At 32.4% G+C, this 23879-nt stretch overlaps 3 protein-coding genes and 1 long non-coding RNA gene across 6 annotated transcripts; 1 reads left to right on the top strand and 3 right to left on the bottom strand.

The window, feature by feature from the left end:
- Positions 1–311: 311 nt before the first annotated feature.
- Positions 312–2278, bottom strand: LOC106376338. Of its 3 annotated transcripts, none has more exons than XR_007333837.1 (5): positions 1761–2278; positions 1293–1692; positions 835–1120; positions 648–755; positions 312–551 (listed from the first exon to the last, which is right to left on the bottom strand). It is a non-coding gene; the product is annotated as an uncharacterized LOC106376338 (long non-coding RNA). The 3 variants fall into 3 exon arrangements; XR_007333815.1 differs by having other exon boundaries at positions 844–1120; positions 1761–2273; XR_007333832.1 differs by having other exon boundaries at positions 312–755; positions 1761–2273.
- A 245-nt stretch (positions 2279–2523) lies between these two features.
- Positions 2524–4813, top strand: LOC106439610 (senescence/dehydration-associated protein At4g35985, chloroplastic). Its single transcript, XM_013881094.3, has 5 exons — positions 2524–3234; positions 3523–3632; positions 3707–3873; positions 3959–4043; positions 4497–4813. The coding sequence occupies exons 1-5, from the start codon at positions 2563–2565 to the stop codon at positions 4648–4650; spliced, it is 1188 nt and encodes a 395-aa protein (XP_013736548.2). The 5' UTR covers positions 2524–2562; the 3' UTR covers positions 4651–4813.
- A 7448-nt stretch (positions 4814–12261) lies between these two features.
- On the bottom strand, positions 12262–14984 carry LOC106444144 (UDP-glycosyltransferase 84A1). Its single transcript, XM_013885659.3, has one exon. It carries the CDS (start codon positions 13964–13966, stop codon positions 12536–12538), a length of 1431 nt encoding a protein of 476 aa, XP_013741113.1. The 5' UTR covers positions 13967–14984; the 3' UTR covers positions 12262–12535.
- A 217-nt stretch (positions 14985–15201) lies between these two features.
- LOC106439608 (UDP-glycosyltransferase 84A3-like) lies at positions 15202–23412 on the bottom strand. The gene is made up of 2 exons (XM_013881092.3): positions 21792–23412; positions 15202–16426 (listed from the first exon to the last, which is right to left on the bottom strand). Exon 1 carries the CDS (start codon positions 23296–23298, stop codon positions 21850–21852), a length of 1449 nt encoding a protein of 482 aa, XP_013736546.1. The 5' UTR covers positions 23299–23412; the 3' UTR covers positions 15202–16426; positions 21792–21849.
- Between the last annotated feature and the right edge of the window lie 467 nt (positions 23413–23879).

Here is a 23879-nt window from a genome sequence, read left to right as displayed (position 1 = left end):
TGTTTTTCTTTATAAAAAAATTGAATATATTTTTCTTTGTCGAAAAAATTAAATATATTTATTTATGTAAATATAGTAGCATTTTCCTGTTTAACGGCTTTTTTACAAAATATGCTTTTATCTGAAACAGAGAATAAGTATTACCCAATCGAAACTTGATTAATTTGATGAAAATAATTGTTAAATTCACAACTGATTAAACCTTTATTAATATTCTATTTTTTCTTGACTTTCAATTATTTATAATAGAATTCACAACTGTTTTGTTTTCTTAAAGTCTCATCAACCATAACACATCTCAAGTTAAAAAAAAATGAAAACAAAATTTTATTTAGTTTATTTCTAGCTGAAACTGTTCTATTTAAGACTACATACATATTTGTAGGAAAAACATGTACACAAATCATTGACTGGAAAAAGCATCTGATTCACTTGGAGGGTCAGTATAAGAAACACTCCACAAAAGAACTAAGATGGTTCATTTCCATTGAGGCCATCTAACTGAGTGTCATAGTCTTGTTCAAGCCATTGGTTGAGTCATGCCACACCAACTACAGATATTCACACACACAAAATACAGTAAATTTTACAATCCCCAAATTTAAACCACTTATAACCAACAAAGATTCAGAGTAACTAATACACACATCTTCTATGATCACGCTATCGCCTTCTTTAAAGCCACATTCTTCAGCTATTTATTCACACCACAAGCATCAAACACGTGGTGGAACCTTTTCTATGAATCCATGAACCTGACAAACAAAATTTGCGTTAACATTGGGTCGTAACACTTGATTAGTTATATTGCATAAATATTGGTTGTAGCTTAACTCATACTACCAGTTAGTCATGTGGACAAACTATTGAGTCCTGGCTCCAACAACATGCCAGAGCCATGTACCGTTATTGCGGAATATCTCAAACTCAGTAATGGCTGCTCGTCGTTCCTTATATATCTTCTTAGCTACATGGAACTATTTCTAATTTGTTTGATGGAACAGACCTACAACCACGTCAACAAAAAGTATATGAAAGGCATAAGTTTGAGGGGTGATCTCTTCAAAGGTCTCATCAGTTGAGCCCGTAAATCTGGTGCAAGGAGACTTGCTTCTTCCTCCTGCCAAAAAGAATCAAAACAGAGAGAGGTCGCGTCAAATTCAGAAAACTATCCCAAAGAGAGTTATAACCTCCAGACAAAGCTCTAGGCAAAAGCTGCTTCAACAAAAAACTTTCACTTCAATCTATTTTCGAAGATTTAAACGAATAAAACAATTCTAAATTCAAATTACCTTTCGTTGTACTCTTTTTTAGACTGAGAATTCAATCGATTAGGGCGTCATCACTGAAACCAAATTGGGGTGGTTTCGAAATCCTAGCTTGAAATGTTATTCTGGTTCCATAGAAATGCGCCCGGTTCCTAAACCTTTTAGATTTCTGAAAATCAGATTATATAGTGATAAACAGAAGAGAAAATGTTGGTTAAGGACTGAGAAAAAACATGGTATAAACTGGTGGGAATGGGAACATATGGTGGCGAAGAGAAAAAAGTGGTAGTGCGGTGGAAGATCGTTGGTGAAATTGAAGTGGATGACGATCGGCCCATCTGCTGACGGCAAAGATAGTGGTACCCGGAGAGGAGGTTTGGTTACGCTGGAGCTTTGGTGTCAGTGGCGATCGGAAAATCTGTAACTGGAAGAGGCCAATTGGAGTTTATTTTGACAGTAAAAGCTATAAATCAAATTAAATGTTGAAAAGACCTTTGGGTTCTTCGCTGGCTTCTCTGTATTTCTTCAGTAGTTCATAGAAAGTGGAGATGATTTGTGCCATCCCTTTGTTCTATGCAGGAAGTTGATGGATCTTATGCTTCACAGAGAGAGACCTTTGGGATTTCGAATCGGTATGGCTGCTCGGGATTTTGGTTTGGAGAATAATCGGATCTGATAAGTGGCTACCAATATATATACGGGGACATGGAGAGAAGTTGAAGAGGAGGTCGTCAGTTTGTGATCTAGAATTTAAACATTAAATGCATCTCTGAATGGTGGAGGAAGATCTTTTATGGCGAGACTGAAAACTGATATTTTGATAGATTTGTTTTGGTTGAAACCGGCAAATTAAAGGGGGAGGGGAAAGGGTATGGACTTTACCTTTACTGTTAGACAAAGTTTTTAGTTGTGAATTAGATGGGCTACGTATAGACATGAAGAAGCCCAGTTTTTTTCCTTCATTTTTCAAGTAAGTTGAGTTGACATAGCAACAGATCTTTTCTATTGGCTGATTATAATTGATGACGTGGAAGCATGAGGGGAGTCCTTATTCCTCTTTTAATATTGTATTGATTTAGTTAATGAAATAAGATTTATCAAAATTTAAAGATTATTGTATAAATATTTATTTAAATTTCCTTATTTTTGATGAATTATTGGAGATGCAAAAGAACCCAATTTTAATTGCCAAACATAAGTGTGTCAGGTTGGGTCCTAGTACTGTTAAAGTAAAATAAAAACTGATATGTCTTTTTCTTTGTCTTTTTAATTCACTCAGAAAAAAAGCACTTTAATGCAAGTTTCCAATAAGGCTCTGAAAAAAATCAATCTTCAATCCTCACATATCAGAAACCTCAGAAAAGAAAGCACAATGAGATGTTTCAGAGCAAATACTCCAAGAACTAAACCACCACCACCTTCGTACGGACATCAAGGCACCATTCATCACCAAACCGTAAGAGAAGAAGTGCTACTACAGATTCAGGGATGCAGAGCCCATCTCATCGACGGATCCGAAGCGGTGGAGCTCGCCGCCGGAGACTTCGACCTTGTACAGGTCTCAGACAACGGCGTAGCTCTAGCTATGGTCGTGAGGATCGGAAACGACCTACAGTGGCCGGTGATTAAAGACGAGCCAGTGGTGAAACTCGACGCTCGTGACTACCTCTTCACGCTTCCGGTGAAAGACGGAGACCCACTCAGCTACGGCGTCACGTTCTTCCCTCCAGACCCAAACGACGTTGTTTTCGTGAACAGCCTCGAGTTGCTAGACGATTTCTTGAGAGAGAACTCGTGTTTCTCTTCGTCTTCTTCTTCTTCTTCGCGTGTTAACAATGGAATCGATTGGAAAGAGTTTGCGCCTAGGATTGAAGATTATAACAATGTCGTGGCTAAAGCCATTGCTGGAGGGACAGGGCATATCATTAGAGGGATGTTCAAATGCAGTAATGCTTACACTAATCAGGTTTATCGAATCTCCCCTAATTTAATTCGTTTGATATTTCATAATTAGGGTTGTACATTTTAGGAAATGTCTTTTTGATATAACGGGTTGGATTTAAATCATCCAATTAGATAAAATGGATTTAATTAACTTCACATTTTCGGATAGTAGTTCGGATTTCGGGTACTTTAGCCCTTAAATGTCATTTTGGTATCTATTATTTATAACCCGAACATGATCGGGTTCGGGTTTTTGTAGGCCGGTTCGGTTCTGATTCTGAATCATGGGTTTTGTTTTACGTGAAAACAGGTTAACAAAGGAGGTGAAACTATGATTACGAAGGCTGAGAAGAAGAGTGGTGCATCGTCGAAAAGAAATGCAACCACAAACAAGAACCAAATCAACAAGAATCTTCAACGGTATTAATAATAATTTCTCAATAAAGTGTGTGATTCTTTTATTTTTCTCTCTTATTGAACCATATAGTATACAGAGTGAGGAAACTTTCCAGAGCTACTGAGAAACTGAGCAAGACTATGTTGAATGGTGTGGGAATGGTGAGTGGTTCGGTGATGGCTCCTATTGTGAAGTCAAAGCCAGGAAAAGCTTTTTTCTCAATGGTTCCAGGGGAAGTTCTCCTGGCTTCAGTTGATGCTCTTAGTAAGTCAAATTACTAGTTATTTGGTTTCACTCGGTTATCTTTATAATGATTTACTAAAATGATATAATTTGATTTTGAAATTAGATAAAATACTAGATGCTGCTGAAGCTGCAGAGAGACAAACTTTTTCTGCTACATCCAAAGCTACAACTAGAATGGTTAGCGAGAGGTAAGTTTCACTTGCAAAGTCTAATTTTAGATCACATTTATGACTACTATTGGGTGTATAGTATCTTGTATATAGGAGCTGAATACGTGTACTTAATACGGATATATATATATATATAGTAGGATACTGTCCAGTTGGAGATTAAGATTAATGTGAAATAACTATAGTTTAATGATTACATCCTTAAACTAATTGAACAGCCTGAGGTTTCAATTGCTTCAGATGTTTACATGGATGGGGAAAATATATTCACATGTTTTCAGTTTTCCTTAAATGATTTGAAAAAGAACCCTTCTATTATATTTTGCCATTGGCGTCCACGGTTGAGATTGATAAATATAAATCATTATTAGTTCAAGTTGTGTGTTCACTTAGTACTTGCCATTGTTTATATGAGTGCATGCATCCTCCTTCAATGTTGAGTAGAATATCTCACATTATAACATGGATCAGGTTGGGTGAGAGCGCTGGGGAAGCCACGAGCGATGTGCTAGACACGGTTGGCCACGCAGCCGGTACTGCTTGGAATGTGCTCAAAATTCGCAAAGCTTTATATCCTTCCTCTTCACTCACATCCGCCATCCTAAAAAACGCTTCACGAAAGTGATCTTTGTCACGTGCTCTCATCGCGGAATTACATTTCATCCGCTTTTAAGTTATGTTTTTGGCTTTTGGATTGATTTTGTGGGTAGATATTATAAGGTTTAAAACCGAAATGTGCAAATGTGTATTCTTGAATCTTAAACAAGAAAACCTCTTTTCTTTACCAATCGTTCCGTCATTTTTAATAATGAAAGAAATTTGTCATTTTAAAAGGTTGAAACGGAAGATTTTTAGGCAAGGGAATTCAATTTGTTATTACTAATTTGATTGATAGTTTCCAAATATATCTATTTTTATGGTGCTATTCTTTTGGTGGGAAAAATGATTTTGTAGTTTTAACAAAAAAATGTAATTCCAAAATTTGACGGAAAATATAATTGTGGTTTCTAAAATGTAATTCCAATTTTAGTGGGTAAAAGTGATTTTGTGTGATTTGGAGGAAAAAAGATTTTATGATTTTAGAGGAAAAATGTAATTTTGCAGTTTGGTTTTAGACGAAATATATGATTTTGGTGGACAAAATAATTTTGAGTTGTGGCAGAAAAATGTAGCTATACAAATTTAGTGGCAAAATGATTTTATGGTTTTAGAGGAAAAATATGATTTTGCAGTTTTGACGAAAAATATGATTTCACAATTTGATGAAAAAAACGATTTTGTACTTTTTGTAAAAAAATGTGATTTTTTAGGTTTGGCTTGAAAATGTAACTAACTGATTTTGACAGAAAAAAAAGATTTCGTAGTTTTTGGCTGAAAAATATAATTTTGTTTTTCATGTAGAAAAATGTAATTACGCAGTTTTGGCGGAAAAAAAGTAATTTTGCAGTTTTGATAAAAAAGTTTAATTCCACGCTAGTGGTGAAAGTAATTTTGAGGGTTTGACAAATAAATGTGATTTTTTATTTTATTATTTTGTGGTTTTGGCGAAAAAGTTATAATTTTACAGAATTTTTGGATTGAAAAGAACATGTAATTTGATGGTATTAAATTTTAAAATAAAAAAAAATTATTTTTTCAGTTATTATTTTGGACTGAGTTTTGGATTGAATTTTGGACATATCCCCATTCCCATGGGCTCTTGTGTTCTGAGCGTCGGCCTTTCATTCTGTTGAGGTTCTCATGTCCAACGTTTGAACTCTTTTGATGTCGACAAGATTATCTATGCCATATATGTCTAGCTTGATGAAGATGTTCTTTGAGTTATGAAGTGTTGCATCACTTCCTCGTTCAAAATGGTATTAGTAATCAAGCATGTTTCTTTACAAGATTTGTGTCACGCGACACAGAGAGGAGTGACATGGCTACTAGACTGCTGCTGACCGTGTTCCCGACAAGAAGGCAATATTTACATAAACAAAGAGAAGCTCCAATGTTATGCCAAGCTTCCTTGGCCGAAAAATTATGTTGAGGATGTCGATGTCCTCATTATTTTGAGATCTTGCTGTATGAACAACACCGCACTGCTCATTACCCCAACATCTGAAGGAGTTTACCAACTAAAAGAAACAGAGGAACACCTTTTGGTAAGCCACAATCTGTTACTCTCTAAATGAAGCAGCAGCCAAATTTTGATAAAACTGATACATAGACTACAGTACACACTACACACTGTAGCAGATACTCAAAGATGCCAAAATTGCGCAGGCCATGCCCGTATTTTTTGGTTCTGCTGTTTGTCAACTATCCATTCTTAATTCTTTACAGAAGCGTGCCTATAGTCTATAGTGTTAGCAAAAAGGCATTAGCTTTAGGCTCCCACATAATTTACAAAAATTAGAATCCCAAATTTCTAAAAAAATTCTAGAAAATTATTTAAATTTATGTTTTCTATTTGAACTCAGAACCAAAAAATTACAAAAATAGTTTTTTTGTTAAAATTATATAAAATAAAATAACCTTTTATTTGTTCAAGTTCAAGTTTTTTAGTTAATTTTGTCTTCTCAAATTTGTTTCTACCAAAAAATTGTATATCTATTTAAAATAATTTATTTTTAAAATTTTGTGGTGTGAATGTTGATGGTTAGCATACTTTATCCTATTTAAACATATATAAATTAGAATGCTTTTTTTTTTCTTATAATTTTTAAGATATTGAACATATCTTAAAAAAGAAAAAGAAAATGCTTTATAAAAAAACGAAAAGTAAAATCATTTAAATACTATAATCATTTTTAAGGGACATTTGCTAAAACCAACCCAAATATTCAAGTCAAATGTAAAAGTGTACCCCACTTTCAGTCAAATGCAAAACCAACCTAAAGGAGTAGTGAAAGTACTATTTCACCCTTATGACCAAACAAAAAACATAAACGTATTTTACGTTTCTATCCTTTGGAAGTCTACACGTAATAAAAGAAGTCTACATATATATAGACTTCCTACGAAGTCTACTTTATAGACTTGTTTTGTAGTCTACACTCTAATTTGGTCTACTAATTTAATTTTGAAAATGTATAAAAATAATTATTGTGATATTTTTAATTAATCATCAATATAATGGATAATATGAAGTAAATAAATTAAAATTTTATATAATCGAACAATTTTGAAGAATATATACTAATTTGGTTATCATGTGCTAGACTATGTTCATAGTTTAGAAACAAAAGGTTCTAACATGTTATGTCTTTTAGTAGTTGATTTCATAGGGTTAGATTTTAGATTTTGTTTTTTTTTTGTTTTATTAACTTAAATCTGCATATTAATGTTTAGTAGTTTATATTTTGTATAAATGAGACTTTTTGATTATCAAGCAAAACATTTAGGGTTTGATATTTGTGGTTTAGGGTTTCGTAGACCTACAATAAAGTCTATTTATCTGAAGACGTCTTTTTCAGTCTATATTTTTCAATTTGTTTTACAAAAAATCATTATATTTAAACTAAGTTAAGTTCCTTAAGAATAAAAAAGTGAAATCATATACTATAACTATTAAAAAATAAAGAAATAAATTTAATAAATCATATATTAAAATAATAAAGAATAAACAACAATAATTAAATTATTATAGTAGACTTCCAAAAAGGTCTACTATGTTATAGTAAGATCTACTCCAAAATTTTAATTTTAGTAAACTTCAAACGAAGTCTACAGTATCGTAAATTTTAACCTAGTTACATTTTTGTCTCCCTATATAAACAAAATTTATTCAATCTCTCTCTAAAGTGGCTGCACAAGTTCTTAAAACTCTCTCCCTTCTCTCTAAAACTTTCTCTCTTCTCTCTAAAATTCTCTCAATTGTTTCTAAATCTCTCTCATTATCTTCTTTCTCTCTAAAATTTTCTCAAGTCTTTCTCACAATATTATCTTGTCATTTTAGATATTATGATTCATGGTTTTCATCTTCTCCTTTAAAAAATGTAAGTTTTAGATCTATAGATTTTAAATGTGTATTTTATGTTTATTTCTCACAATATTATCTTTTTTTGGTAGGTATTATCACTCATGGATTTCATCATCTCCTCTAAAAATGTAAGTTTTAGATTAATAGATTTTAAATATGTATTTACATGTTTATATTCAAATAAATTTATAGATCAAGCTCTCTACATTAATTTGCTACTAGTTTACCTTATAAATTATATTATGTAAAGTATTTTCAGATTTAAAATTATTTTCACATTTCAAAATATATAGATTTTTTCAGATCTGAAAATTATCAGACAGTGTAGACTTCTAAAGAAGTTTACTAAAGCTTGCAGACTTCATATGAAGTTTACTAAACCATAAAGTTTAAGCAGACTTCATTGGAAGTCTACAAAAATATGACTTTAATTTTTTTTCTATGTTTTTTAATAATTTTATCTTATTTTGCAGGTATTTTCTTCCATAGTTGTTCTCTTCTCCTCCTAGAAATGTAAGGTTTACATCTATAGATTTAAAATATGTGTTCTAGTATTTATATTCAAATAAAGTTACATATTAAAATTCATATTAATATGTCTTTAATTTATAACTATTTTGTCTATTAAATCATATTTTTAAAAGTTTTTTAGATTTAAACTTATTTCATATTTTTAATGTATTATTTTTCAGATCTATTTTTTTTGATAGAGTAGACTTCATTTGAAATCTACTTAAAACTTACGGCTGGTAGACTTCAAATGAAGTCTACTAGCCTTGAATTTTAAGCAAATTTCATTAGAAGTTTACTCAAATATGATTTTAATTTTTATCTTATTTTTTAAAATTTTATTTTATTTTGCAGGTATTCTCTTCCAATATTTTCAAATCATCTTCCCAAAAATGTAAGCTTTCCATATATTCATTATAAGATATTTTGTGTTTATAATGAACTAAATTTATAGATTCATACATTATCTTTTTGCTTTGTTACAAGGATGACAAAAAACCATTTTTGAAATATTTTCCAGAACAAAGTATTTTCAAATTTTCTAAATGCACACTTTTAAATATGAAAATTTTCCATTAGTGTAGACTTCAACTAAAGTCTACTAAACAATAACTTTACGTAGACTTAATAAAAAGTCTACTAAAATATGATTTTATTTTTTATCTTATGTTTTTCTCATAACTCTATCTTATTTGGCAGGTACTTTTTCCAAGACTTTATTTGAAGCATCAAGATTATGAAAAATCAAACATACTCAAGAATACTTTTTAATATATTGCTCTGTAATAACTTTCATAATAAAATATTAATTTTTAAATAATTTTTTAATGCATAATCTATAAACATTGTATTCATTTTTAGTTGTTTTCACTTGTATGATATTATTAATTTTTTGTTAGATATCAATTTTTTCACAAGATCTAACCAACCAAACAAGTAAAACCACCATAAGCTAAAATAATAACTAACACACATGTGAGAAGAAGAAAATCTATACAAAATTTTCCCAAAAATTTTCAAGAATAATACTAATCAAAACAATTTGCAATAAGTATCAAGTGTATAATTATAACACATTAAATTGTGAAATTCATCCAAGACCATTAAAATTTTACTAACATACACTGTAAAATAATTAAATCATGAAAAAATATGATGAATAATACACAAATACACTTTTAATAGAATTTACGACGTAGACTTCAACTGCAGTCTACATTTGTAGATTTACAAAAACGTCTACACTTATTATTTAACATATAGTCAATCCAAATTTTTTTAGTGTATTGGCGCAGGCTTGATACACAAAGGCGTACAAAGTGTGTCTTAGATAACTCGATCAAGTTCCGTACTTGTCGATTATTCGTGACAGGCATAAGAGGAGTATATTCCTATTCGGAGTCATTTGTTTTAAATGATGTTTGGTAAGGAATAGGTTAGCACCATCTTCTCAATTTTGTTGTCCAGATCATAATCTTCTTGTGTCATTTCAAGAAGTTTACCATGTGTACAGCCATCATGCACAAGGAACATTCTTCAACCTTTCCGATTCTTCATCTTTTTCGAATATTTTGTCACCCAAAATGTCTTTGGCCCATACTTCACACTCGCTCTAAGTTTCCAACCACATCCTTGAACACGACACTTAGCCACATACAGAGTTTTTGTTGTCTTATATGCTGAAAATGTAAAATTATATTCCACAGTCACCGACTTCAGCTTTGAAACAAGCTCAGCCTTACTAGCAAAACTATAAACGAAGACTTAGAAATACGTCTACAATTATTAGCTAACAACATTGTCAAATCAAATGAATTATACCTTCATAATTATAAAAAAAAAATTATTTTCAAAATCACTCAAACCCATTAGGATTAACTAACACACACTGTCAAACAAAAAAACTAGAAAAAATTTAATGAATAATACACAAATTCACATTTTTATAGATTTTTCTATGAAGACTTAATATTTAGTCTCTGAAGATGTTGACGTTCTTTTCAGTTTACAGACGTAGACTGTCAAATAGGTCTACTCTTTGGGTTGGTTTTTGCAATTGACCATTTTACGGGTTGCTTTCTATAGTTGAATAAAAGTTGTAATTTTGTACATGTAGACTTTCATTTCAGTCTACAATTTAAAAAGGTTACTTTTTGCAATTGACCAGAATTCATCCAAGATTTGACTTTCAGAACTAGACTTCATATGCAGTCTACATGTTTGAATTTTTTTGAAAGAGGTTAGTTTTGCAATTGACCAAGTTTGACTTCAAATCAGTAGATTAAAATGAACGTCTACGGGTGTGTAGACTTCTTGTGAAGTCTACTCTCAAATCCGACGGGTTGGTTTTGCATTTGACCAAAATAAAAAAGTAGACTTTATACGCAGTCTACATTTTTTTTTAAGATAAGAAGACTGCATATGAAGTCTACAATTTAATAAATTTTTGATTGCTTTTTAAACTTTTTGGTCAAACACAAAACTAACCTATTCCACGAAGTCAAAGTTTTGGTCAAATGCAAAACTGACCTTTTATAGACTTTGTTGGCAGTCTACATTTTGTAGACTTCCGTTGAAGTCTATTTTGAAAAGTCAAAAGTTCGGTCAAATGAAAAACTAACCTCTTTTAGGTAGACGTCTTAGTAAGTCTACCGAAAGTTTTATTTTTGTTGTCAAAGGTAAAGACGGAGACTACTGGGGAAGTCTGCGTTAGAAAAAAAATTTGTCTGCTCAATTGCAAAACTAACCCGTGCGTTGACAAATAGACTGCATCGTAAGTCTCCACGGAGGCGTAGACATACAAAACAGTCTACCGTCGCGACACAGATCTGAAAAAGAACGAAAACCATGTAAATAGTTACATTTTTCATGTGTAAAGCTTGTTTCCAACCTTTTCAACCGTCCAAACTCCAAATATGAGCAAAAAGAAGCATCTTTAACGATTCACTAATGAAGAAACTCGAAAATATGAAGTTTGTGATTATGAAAATGATAGTTATGAGAGTTTTTTAGATGGAAATGTAGAGGAGATGAGAGAAAATGAAGTTTTTTGGGTTATAATGAGAAAAAAAGTGGTTGAAAATTGAATTCTAGAGCTTTAGAGCTCAAAAATGGTGGTTCATGGTGGTTGGAAAAATTGATGATGATGGCATTTTTGTAAATAAGAAGAAATGGTTAGGGTGTATTTGATTTTTTGTTAATTTCGAAATTAATAAAAAAATAAATAAAAATGGCAATTTTGTGAATAATTCAAAAACATAAGGATAGTATGGAAATTTTATTGATGAATAGTATGGACAAAAAAAAAAGGGTTGGTTTTGGATTTGACTTAAAAATATGGGTTGGTTTTGAAAAACACCCCATTTTTAATGTTATTTTATTTTATTTTTCTTTAGTATTTTATATTACATTACAATATAATTAATATTTTGATTATAAATAATTTTTATATTAAAAATCTAATTCTAAGTCATCGTATTTGTCTCGAGTCCTGAGAGGGTTGGCACGGCACTGATTCTTTAGTATTGTCTCCGACAGAGACTGCCGGGAAACTCGAGTGACCGTCATTACTAACTTCTGGCAGATTCATTTTCTTTAGTGGAGAAGGCTTCAGACAACGATTTTTGAAGGTTGCCGTGAATCGAAAAAAACAAAAACAAAAAAACTACTCATTCTCCTTGTTTAACCAAAAGGTCTATAAGTTAGTACATTACCTTGGGCTATACGTCAAATAAAATAACATTACGTTTTACACATATTCTCTTTGTCTAGCTCAGACTCTTTATTATTATCTTACAAGGTTACCTTCTCTCCAAACTGAGTCTGAAACACTAGGGAGCATATGTTTTCAATAAACAGTAACACTATTGTTTTCGACCAAAAAAAAATAAACAGTAACACAAATACTTCCTGAAAGACTAGGGTAGAGAGTACATGTTTTCAATAAACAGTAACATAAATACTTTATAGCCTTTTATAGGACATTATTTTAATATTTATTTAGAATTTATTCTTACCTAAGAAATATTTATCTCATTCAGCCACTGATCACGCCTAACTTCTCCACAAACTCCCGGAGATTCTTTTCCGACGAACCCCCCGGAGCCACAGCTGCTTCCGCCTCCGCCTTCCATTTCAAAGCACTCTTCCTCAGCTCCTTCGCTTTCTCCCCAACCGTCGCTTCTAAAAGCTTCTCCGCTACGTCCTCCCTCGGCACAATCCTCTCGTCCGCCGCTCCACAGCCAAGCCTCACTCCCGTCTTGAAGACATCAATAAGATAAACCGCGTTGGTGACTTGATCTCCCCACTGCGGAAAACAAACCACCGGAACCCCCGAAGTCAAAGCCTCGGTTGTCGAGTTCCATCCGCAGTGAGTCACAAAACAGGCCACTGAAGAATGAGCCAGCACTTGCTCTTGTGGACACCACTCCACAATCTTCCCTAATCCCTTACCACTCGCTTCTTTCAGTTCTTGAGGCAGGACATGAGTCTCCAGCTTCAGATCTGGTAATGGAAGTCGTATCACCCACAAGAACGATAAACCCGTTTTCAAAACTCCATGAGCCATCTCTTCCATCTGTTCTTGCTTCAGATACGCAACCGTCCCGAAAGAGATGTAGACAACTGACGATTCTGGCCTCGAGTCTAACCAGTCGAGGCATTGATCCGCGGGTTTGCAGAAGTCGCCGCTTACATCGGAGATCACCGTCTTAGCGAGTTTAAAAACCGGTCCAATGGTTTTTATTGGAAAGAGTTTCGACATGTGATCGATCACTTCTTGTTCCAAAGCGTCGAAGGAATTGATTAGAACACAAAAGGACTTACTAAGATTCTTAAACTGCCCAAGAATCGCGTCTCGCATTCCGGTGAATGGAGAAGAAGGATGGAGAAAGGTATGGATCTCGTCGTGCTTTAAGACAGGAACGCATGGGAGCTTTACATCGAGCTCAGGAGCTGATTCGGTTGGGAAAGGAACAGAGCCATTTTGGTAATGATAATAAGCAGAGAAACAAGCACAAGACTGTATCCACAGCACTGCGCACGGGATGTTTAACTCTTCCGCCACGTCCCCGACCCACGGGACAAACGGGTTATTGATCAGACAAGAGACGGGCTCGTTCTTCTCCTCGTATCTCCTCACGAGTTTCGATACTTCTCGTTTCCCGGTTTGTTCTAGCCGTGGCATGTACAAGGTGGTACCTCTCCGGACATCATCTTCTGCACATCCATCGTAGAAAAACTCAAACCGGATTGAGCCGGAACCAGCCGGTTTAAGCTCACCTTCGACGATCTGGTTGGCTTGTCTCATTTTCTTCCCCCAGTACTCCGTAGTGACGAACGTAACGACTGTTCCCTTTGAAGCAATTAGCTTGCCGAAACGAAGAAGAGGACCGACGCTGCCTTGTCCGTGAAAAGACACGAGCATTACATGAACTGGACTCGAATGTGAAGAAGATTCCAACTCCATCTTTGTTCAAATTTGGTAACAATTATTTTTATGAAGACTTGTATTACAAAAAAGACCTACTCAGCACCATTCTTTATTTATAGAAGCGCCGAAACGTTTATAGACCTACTCACTCACTTTCTCTAACGCACATCTTTCTTTTGTTTTTTTCTTTGTCAGCACCTCACACCTTACTTACCACTCTCGTTTTTCTCAATCTTAATTTAATTTAAAAGATACGAACGTATAACTTTAATTTAATTAGAAAATTATCAACATGGTCACAGAGATATCAAGTTGTCAACGTAGAATATTGGGGGTGATTGGTTGGACTGTAATTATAGAAAATTTACTTTAGAATTTAGTCTGTAGAATTTTTTGATTTAGCTTTAAGGGTTGTAGCTTTAAAATTTCCTACATCTAAAAGGATGAGGCTTTAGAAAATAAGATTTTTACAACCATTTTTTGTCTGTTTTTGCTGTAGCTTTAGGTTTTTGGTTGTAGCTTTAAAAACTAAGATAAATCATGATTGGTAGTATTTAAGGTTGTAGATGGAAATTAAAGCTAAAGTCACTTCCTACAACCCAACCAATCACCCCCATTAATTTGCAATTATAGTTTATCTTTGTTATGCAATTTTTTCTTTTTAAAAGTCTCAAATGAGAACCAAACTTGACACTTGTAAATTAGTATCTACAAAGCATGTTTATTTGAGGGTTCATAAGTTGGGTTCTTAGCAGATTATATTAAACCGTCTCTAACTTTTAAATTTTTAGCAAAATATCTTATTTAAAAGCCATTCTTAACTTTTTAATTAAAAGTTAAGAGACGGTTTTTTATATTCCGCTAAGACCCCTACCTAAGAGCATCTTTAAGCCAGAAACCCCTTTTGAGATGCTTATTTTTTTATTTTTTTTTATTTTTTATTTTGTCTGATTTAAAAAAAAAATAAAAAAACTAACCAATCGCAGACTGTCACGTGTCAGTAGGATCCGCGAACAGTGCAAACAATACAATGGCATTGGTGCTTATATAAGCTGCATAGGCACCGGTTTTTTCAATTTAGTGGGACCCACCCTACTATTTTATTAAACTTTTTGTAAGCTTCCCCCTAAGCACCTTGGGATAAAGATGCTCTAAGAACTCCTAATAAACATGTTTTTAAAAACCTATCAAATCAAATGGAACAAAATTTTCTCTTTCCTTAGCTTTTTATTATTTTCAATTTTTTATTCGTTAGATATCTTTTTTTTTTGGCACAGTTAGAAGTGCTCTAGTTGGAAGTGCTTTTAAACTGTAAAAGAAAAGCTTAGAGCATGTTTATTGGAGGTCTCTTAGGTTGGGTCTATTAACGTAATATAAGATACGGTCTCTTAACTGACGTCTCTTAGCTTTTTTAGTTAAAAGGTAAGAGAATGTATCTTATATTACGCGAAGAGACTTAACTTAAGAGACATACAATAAACATGTTCTTAACCAAACGTTACATAAAAGCATCGCAACGGAAACTTTTCATGAGACTCTCACAATTGAAATTTTTTTAAAAAAGTAAAAAAAAAAAGATGAAATAATATATTTTTTTAAATCTCTTCACGAGATATTTGTTTTCATGTGTTAATCTTCTAGCGGTTTAGTTATTTTTCAAAAAACAATATTTTACCGTTTCTGAGAGCCATCACTATACACAGTTGATGATATTCTCACATTTATCCGATCATTTTATCAATGTTTTGAAATTCGACCCGGACAACTTACAAAATCACCAGATTATTCGGTTGACCACAGGCGAACTGCAAGTTAGTAAATTAAATAATTTTGTTATATAATAATATATTAGCTATTGAAAAATATAAAAAATGTTTTATGTGTTAAAAACCATTTGGAAAATTATTTAATTTTGTTTTTATTTTCATTTCACAAACAAAATATATAAAACATAGACTTTTTAATAATTTTGTAACAAGTTAAGTGTTATGACAAATAATAAAAAATATATCAAGACTTAAAATTTTTAAGTATTTAAATGTCTAGTGTGAATAATTAAATTAAATTTTAAATCTAAAATAAACCAAAAGTAAAATATAAATTGTAATAAATTATTGATAACAAAAATAAGCTAATGCCAAATTACATCAACTAGTTTTGTTAATAGATTCTTAATCCACATGATCATACAATCTTTTATTTTTGAAAGAAACTAAAAACTTAACTTCTTAATTAGTTTGAACAAAAAAAACTTCTTAATTAGAATAGGAAACATATTCTAATAATGTAACAAAAAAATCCAAGAAAAAATAATTAAAAATTACGTATTGGTTCAACCAGTAGTTCAATCGGTAGCCAGATTCCGGTTTTAACAGTTTTTTTTGTGGATTTTAACGAGTTTTATATCATGGATTTTTCCTTAAACCCAAACCTGATTACATGCCGTGTCACCAGATTTATCGGTTCGACTGCTGGTTCGGTACAGGTTTCAAAACACTACATATATGCAAATCAAATAAACAACCGACCTATATGATGAGTACCATATCTTGAAATTTTCCATATGACATTTTGGAAACTTTAAACTAAACTAGATTTTGACCCGCGCTTTAAAAGCGCGGGATTTGTCGCATTTATAAGTATTCTATTTTATACTAATCTATAAATTTTATGGTATACCATGATTTAAGGATCTTACATTATATGATGTATTTTGTGTTGATATGTAAATTTTAAAAGCTTTATTTTTTTATTTATCATATAAATCAGTGTTTTACATAAAGACATGTTTTTTTTCTTAATATTAATGATTTTGGTTGTGCAATACAGTAGAAACTCTATAAATTAACATTTCATAAATTAACAAACGTAGTAAATTAATAATTGTTTTTAGTCCCGAATTGTGGTAGTTCAAAATATGATAAAATCGATAAAATAATAAGATAATAATTTATTTAAAAATCTTATGTAAATTTATGGTCCCACTAAAATCATATATTAATAATTTTTATATATATATAGAGAGATATTATATTAATATAAACAGAAATCAAATTTTTATTTTTTATTTTTTATTCACAATAGAATTCATCTTTGTTTTTCTTAACATTTCAATACTTTTGATAATCTTTAGTAAAATTATATCTAAAAAAACATTTAATTTATATAAAAATATTTGATATACACCAAATAGTAAAATAAAATAAAAGGAAATTCAATTTTCTAAATTTTAATTAATGTATAGTAAATTTTTAAAATGAAATTTTTTTAAATTAATGAATCTATAAATTAATAAGTCCCAACATTATTAATTTATAGAGTTTTTAATAATATTGATTCTTAATTAGGTAATAAATTATATTTTTAGTTTAAATGTCTCATTTTGAATTCATTATATCTTTCACATTTTTATGTTGATACTTTAAATTGCATAACATATTATTAATATATTTTAGTTATCCTATGTTATTATAAATATTATAAGTTCCCAAATTTAGTACCTAACTATTCCTATTTATATTGCAGTATGATACAATATATAATTTAAGTTATGCTGGATGTTTAGAGACATTATTCTTAGATTAACCTAAGTTGGTTTAGACTAAGTAAGACTAAATAAGTGAGCTTCCAAAATGGGTTACATCTACCATTAAAAAAATTAGTAGTTAATTTTTTTTATTCGGTTGGGTAGAGAATAAGAAGATCAAACAGTGGCCCAAATAATTCAGTTATTGCGTTAGAAACATTTCACAAACTTTGTTTTTGTCTCATGTGAGACAAATCGGACGGTAAAAAAAACTTCATTTCTCTCCCTATCAACCGATGATCTTGTCCATTCACCCATGCAATTTCACACCATCAAATCCGATTTCTTCAGGTAACTCTTCAATTTCTTAGGCTAATAGTATCATCTGAATGTGCTTTGACAAACTTCATGAGATATCTAAAAACTGACGTCTCCAATGGCTCCTTACTCTTTTATATTTACCCATTAAACCTTTGATATGTGGCATGGATCTTCTGTTTTCTCGAGTTTCAAAACTGAGTTTCTGATTACCGTAAGTTTAATGTATTTGGAGTTGTAATTTTTTCAATTTCTTATGTCTTTTTCTTTGTTTAGTTGTTGATAGACTTCGGTTGATTATCATAAAGATAAAAAGAGGTAGCTCAGAGCCCAGTTTTTGATAATCGGTTGTCTTCTTTATAAGTTTTTATGTTTGCTCAGTTCATATCTCTCTGAAATCTCTGTTTTGGGATAATAAAAAAGTTTAAAGCTTATAAACATTTATGATTTCTTACATATGATGTTTATGGTTGTCTTCTTGATTCGTTTTAGTTTCTGATCAGTTCAGATCTTTGTGTTGTTATCTTTAATTTGTTGTAGAGTTACACTCATGCAAGCTGTAGGTGCTTATATAATGATTAAACATATGAATAGATAAAAGAATCGGTCTAATTACTGTATGAACTCATTCTCTTACTTGTGTTACCTTGAAGAATGTTCCACCCCTTGTACATGATTCGTTTCTTGAGAATTCACCGAGCTGAATGGACAAACTATGGCGTCGTTCCTTATACTGCTGCATCCCTCCAAGCAACTCCATTGGCTGTTCCATGCGTTAGAATTGGTTGTTTCCCAAGTAACCACGTCATTCTTCCTCTCACATAGACGGTCGAACATGAAGAGGTAAAGAGAATCTCTAGAGCCTTCCTATCTTGGTTACTTGTTTCTCAATCATCTTAAATATTATCGTTCAGATTTTCATGGTACTACATAAGGGTTTAGATGGTTGTATATATAGTGAGTGGGGATGTAGGTTTTCGTAGGGATTACACGAATGGAACATGGTGGAAAGATTTGGTAATCTAGAATATTACTTGGAATATACTTCTTTAATGATTCACAGTATATTTTGATTACTAACTTTCCGCATCAAACTATTAATATAGTTAGTAACTTTTAAAACTGAATATATTGTTGTTAAGCCAGAAAGATATTTATGTGTTTGCGGAGCGAGATTTGAAACTTTGAATTATATCAGAATATTTTTGAAATGTCCTGTTTTATTTAAATATAGATACTTTGAAGATTAGCTTGCATATACGTGTAAGAAAAATTAGATATTGTGATTTGTTATATTCAGTATTTATGTTAACAGAATTATAATTTTCTTGTTTTGCTTTTTTCTTGTTAGTGATTTGTAAAAGATTTGAAACTATCATGATTGGCCGAGTATTTATGATTTAGTTTTTTTTTGTTTAGATTCTTTTGATCAATTTGTAGACGATTTCAAAAAACTTCCTTATTTTTCTAATTTTGGGTTATTGATTTGAAAATATATGTGCAACTAAGATGATATCCCGCGTATATTGCACATCTCGATATATTCACAATTTAAAGTAACTGGATAGTAAAACTTTTATTATATATAAGCTTTAATTGTTATCCAAATGAGTACTTGCTGTTTATTTTTAATATTACTGATAATTAAACAAAATAAAAATGATCTGGGGTTAATGGGTTTGTGTCTATTTCATACTATACATCTCAAAAGGCAAAATATAAACACGAATATGTTCATATATGTTAGATTTTCATATTTCTGAATAGGGCATAATGTTTAGTATTAAGCATCATCCTTATTTAATTGTATCAGAATATCAAAACTTCGAATTGTTGTAATGTGATTGTTGATAGAACCCGATGATCAGAGTCTCAATATTTATATGTTTAGAAAGCACGAAGACCTTTAATGTGAAACAGATGAGAAGTTTGTATAAAGAAAAGAAACTTAATTTATGTCCGTGAAATGGAAAGAAAACTATAGTTGTTTAAATAGATTATTGGAACAAAAAATATTTCATGTAAAATAGAAAAAAATATAAAAGTATAGACTAAAAATATTCCAGTGGCAGAAATCTGTAATTACTTCAAAACTCTAAGGTGACCTCAAAAAAGGGCCTTCTGTTTTAATAGTATTGATGAGACAGATGAATGTATTCTTCAGACTATTTCTACTTGAAAAAAGTGACAATTTTAAGTGAAATCCGCAGATATATGTCAATACAACAAAGATGCAAACAAAATGACATCATGCATGCCTGAAAATTCATATATGTCAATCAAATAACCAATAAACCTAACAAACCACAATAGACAAATCAACAAAAACGTCTCTGCAACCAAATTAATGTTATCCAAGTAATCACAAAATTTATGTCTTATTCGCTTCAACACACAGACAAGGAACAAACGATTCAAGCTTATCGAACTAATGGTGTCAATTAGTCCGTCCAGCCCATTTTACACTATCCACACGGACCATTATTTTTGGGGGTGATCAATAATGGACTATGATTCAAAAAATATCCAACCCCAAGAGAGATCATATCCAGATGGGCATAGCTATGAAATCGCAATAGTATTCATAGTTAGACGGTATATTTATGCTTTTCGTCAGAAATTGTGAAATTATATATTCCAGTACCACAAAATTACATTTTCTGGCAAAACCATAAAACGACCTTTTTCATCATAAGCAAAATTATGATTTCCATCAAACGATACATTTATAGGTTTTTTCTACCAAAACTGTAAAATTATGTTTCCCACCAAAACCGTAGCAAATCTAATGCTATTGGCAGTAGCAAATCTAAGCATACCCGAAGATAATGCCTTAATTGGTCACCATAATGTCATAAACATTCAAAAGATTGTGAGCCAAACGCTCACATGATGATGGAAGATAAGAGATAAATAAAGCAAGATATTAATTAAGCAAACCCAAAAAGTTTAAGAAAAGGAGTGAGCAACAGTTAAACTAAAATAAAAAATATTTTTGGGGTAAAATGTTAAATTTTACAGTAATTACACAGATAACTAGTAGCCAAATGCAGTAAATGAAACTAAACAACCAGAACCTAAGGCGACAGTGAACCGCAACTTGAACTGAACCTAGACGAGAAGGAAAATATGTCTCAAGAGAACATAGTAATCATAACTTCAAAATCATTCTTAGAATCACTTGCGTCTTCCGCTTATTGCGTTATTTGGTTACTTTAAGATTGCAAGTTTTGTAATATTCTATGGTTTTCCATCAAAGTTATAAAATACTAAAGAGAAAAATAGGATAGCACCAAATCAAGTTTTTGTACCCAAACTAGCACTCAAGGTTCAAAGTCACAAAAATAAGTTTTATTAAAGAGGTAAATATACACTTATATCCTTTGGATTAATTAATCCAAACCTTAGAGTTAAAGAGTGGGGTTTTGGAATTAGGGTTTAAAATTTTATAAAATAAAAAATAAATACTAAAAAATTAAAAATAAAAATTTAAAAAACAGTTTCAAAAATTATTTTTGAATTATAAAAAGAAAATTTGAAAAAAAAATAAAAATAAAATTCGAAAAAAATAATTTCAAAAAAAATTATAAAAAATTTCGAATCTGAAAACATATAATCTGAAACTATACAAAAAAGTTTTATTTTTTTCCATTTTTTTTATTTTATTTTTTATTTTATTTTTTTTTGTTTATTTAATTCTAAACTAATGGTATTAGAGATATTTTACTCTTTAAATGAATGTCATTTTTGTGACTTTCTCCTTCTAATGCTATTTTGAGACAAAAACTCAAAATGTACTATTATTGATAATTGCCCAATACTAAATGACCTTAAAGCCATATGGCGACATTAGTTTAATGCATCAAAATGGTTTTAAAAATCTAAGTGCTTGTGGCTCGAAGTGATGAAATAGAATGTAAAAATTGATAGATCGACATCACTAGAGCATGAGATGGGATTTGATGTGTTATTTACCCAAAAGGAAAAAGAAAAAAGATAATATGAATACTGACATACCGTAGTGGTGTCTAGGTTTCGGAGTTACATCAACAATTTGGACTATTACGTGACATCATCATGAGTATTCTCCGTTGTCTTTTCTCGCAACAGATTTCGTAATCAACTCGTCCACAAACTCTTGAAACTTCCTATCCGATGATCCACCGAACGCCACGGCTGCCTCCGCTTCTTCCTTCCACCTCCGTGCGCTTTCTCTAATCTCCACCGCCTTTTTCCCAACGGTGGCCTCAAGCAACTTCTCCGACACAACCTCCCTCGGAACAATCTTCTCCTCAGCCGCTCCGCGGCCAAGTCTCACTCCTGTCTTGAAAACATCAACCAAGTACACAGCATCAGTCACCTGATCTCCCCACATCGGAAAACAGACCATGGGAACTCCCGAAGACAAAGCCTCCATTGTCGAGTTCCATCCGCAGTGACTTAAGAAGCAAGCAACCGCAGGATGAGCCAACACTCTCTCTTGTGAACACCATTCAACGATTTTCCCTTTCTCTTCAAGCTCACGAGGCAATACATATGGTTTCACACTTGAACCTTCCATAGGAGGCCGGACCACCCATAAGAAGGACAAACCAGAGCTCAAAACACCATGAGCGATCTCCTCGAACTGCTCTTGCTTCAAGTGGACTATAGTGCCAAAGGAGATATAAACGACTGAGGATGGTTCTCTCGAGTCGAGCCACTCCATGCAGTCACTCGCTGGCGCGGAGATGTCTCCCTTAACGTCAGAGCTTATAGTTTGAGCCATCTTGAAGAGAGGACCGAGAGGGCTAAACTTGACTTGAGGACAGAGGTTAGACATGTGGTCGACGATCTCTTTTTCGAGTTCTTGAAAAGTGTCTATGAAAACAAAGAGAGGCTTGTGGCTTACAAGTCGCTTGAGCTGGTCTAAAATGACTTCTCCATAAGCTGCAAAGGGAGATGAAGGGTGAAGGAAGCTTGGGATCTCGCCATGCTTCAACAAAGGTAAGCTTGGGATTTCAACGTTAATCTCCGGCTCAGTTTTGGTCGGGAACTTAACTAGCCGGTGGTGGTAATAATAATAAGCGGTGAGACAAGCGCAAGACTGGACCCATAGAACAGCCGAAGGGATATGAAGCTCATCAGCCACGTCACACACCCACGGCACAAAAGCGTTGTTTATAAGACACCTCACAGGTTGCTTTTCCTCTTGCTCGTATCTCCTGATGAGGTTCTTGATCTCCCGTTTTCCGACAAGTTCAAGGTGTGGTCGGAAGGCTTGGAAGTTGGTTCTTTTTTCGTCATCGTCGGCTAACCCATCGTTGAAGAACTCGAACCGGAGGAAACCTAAACCGACCGGTTTGAGCACGCCGTCTTGAATCTTGTTGGCTTGACGCATCTTCTCTCCCCATGGCTGCTCTGTGGTGACAAAGGTGACAAGTAGGCCTTTCGAAGCTATGAGCTTTCCGAGACGAAGTAGAGGGTTTATGTGCCCTTGGCCTGGGAAAGATACGAGCATCACATGCTCAAGAGACGGTTCCATCGATTTTTATTTTCCTTATGGAAACTAGAAAGTAGAAACTGATTTTATTTTGAGAAATTGCACTCCACACATTAGCACTTTACCCTATTTAGCTCAATACCCATCGACTTACTTCTCCGTTATTATCGATATTTATTGGACGATTTTAACCCTATAGTAATTTATGGATTTTTTTTTGGTTTTCTTTTTTCAATTTTCGGATTAACTATAGTTACACGTAAAGTTTATTGTCAGACAAGTTGTAACCTATCCCTGTTCTTTAAAACCTTCAATTTCGATAATTCCTATCTAAGCCTTTCTGCTATATATATTCTTATGTTCGTCTCTCCATCTATCTCAATTTTCGGACTAAATAGAAGCTTTGCATACGTCTCCGTCTGAGACAAGCTGGCTAGACCACAAGCAATAAAGAAACAAAAACCATGAACATCAAAAGGCCTCGAACCATACTACATAACCCATCCCAATCAGATTCCACAAAACCCATTCTTATTTTTATATTATGTCACGACATAATTGATTTTATTTCCTATATAAAAAACTTAGGCGGATATTAATTTTTTGTCTAATATAAAATTTGT

This window comes from Brassica napus, chromosome A1, assembly GCF_020379485.1.
Source record: "Brassica napus cultivar Da-Ae chromosome A1, Da-Ae, whole genome shotgun sequence".
Lineage (NCBI taxonomy): Eukaryota > Viridiplantae > Streptophyta > Magnoliopsida > Brassicales > Brassicaceae > Brassica > Brassica napus.
The sequence above is the reverse complement of the archived record's forward strand: the minus strand, read 5'-3'. Positions and strand labels throughout refer to the sequence as shown.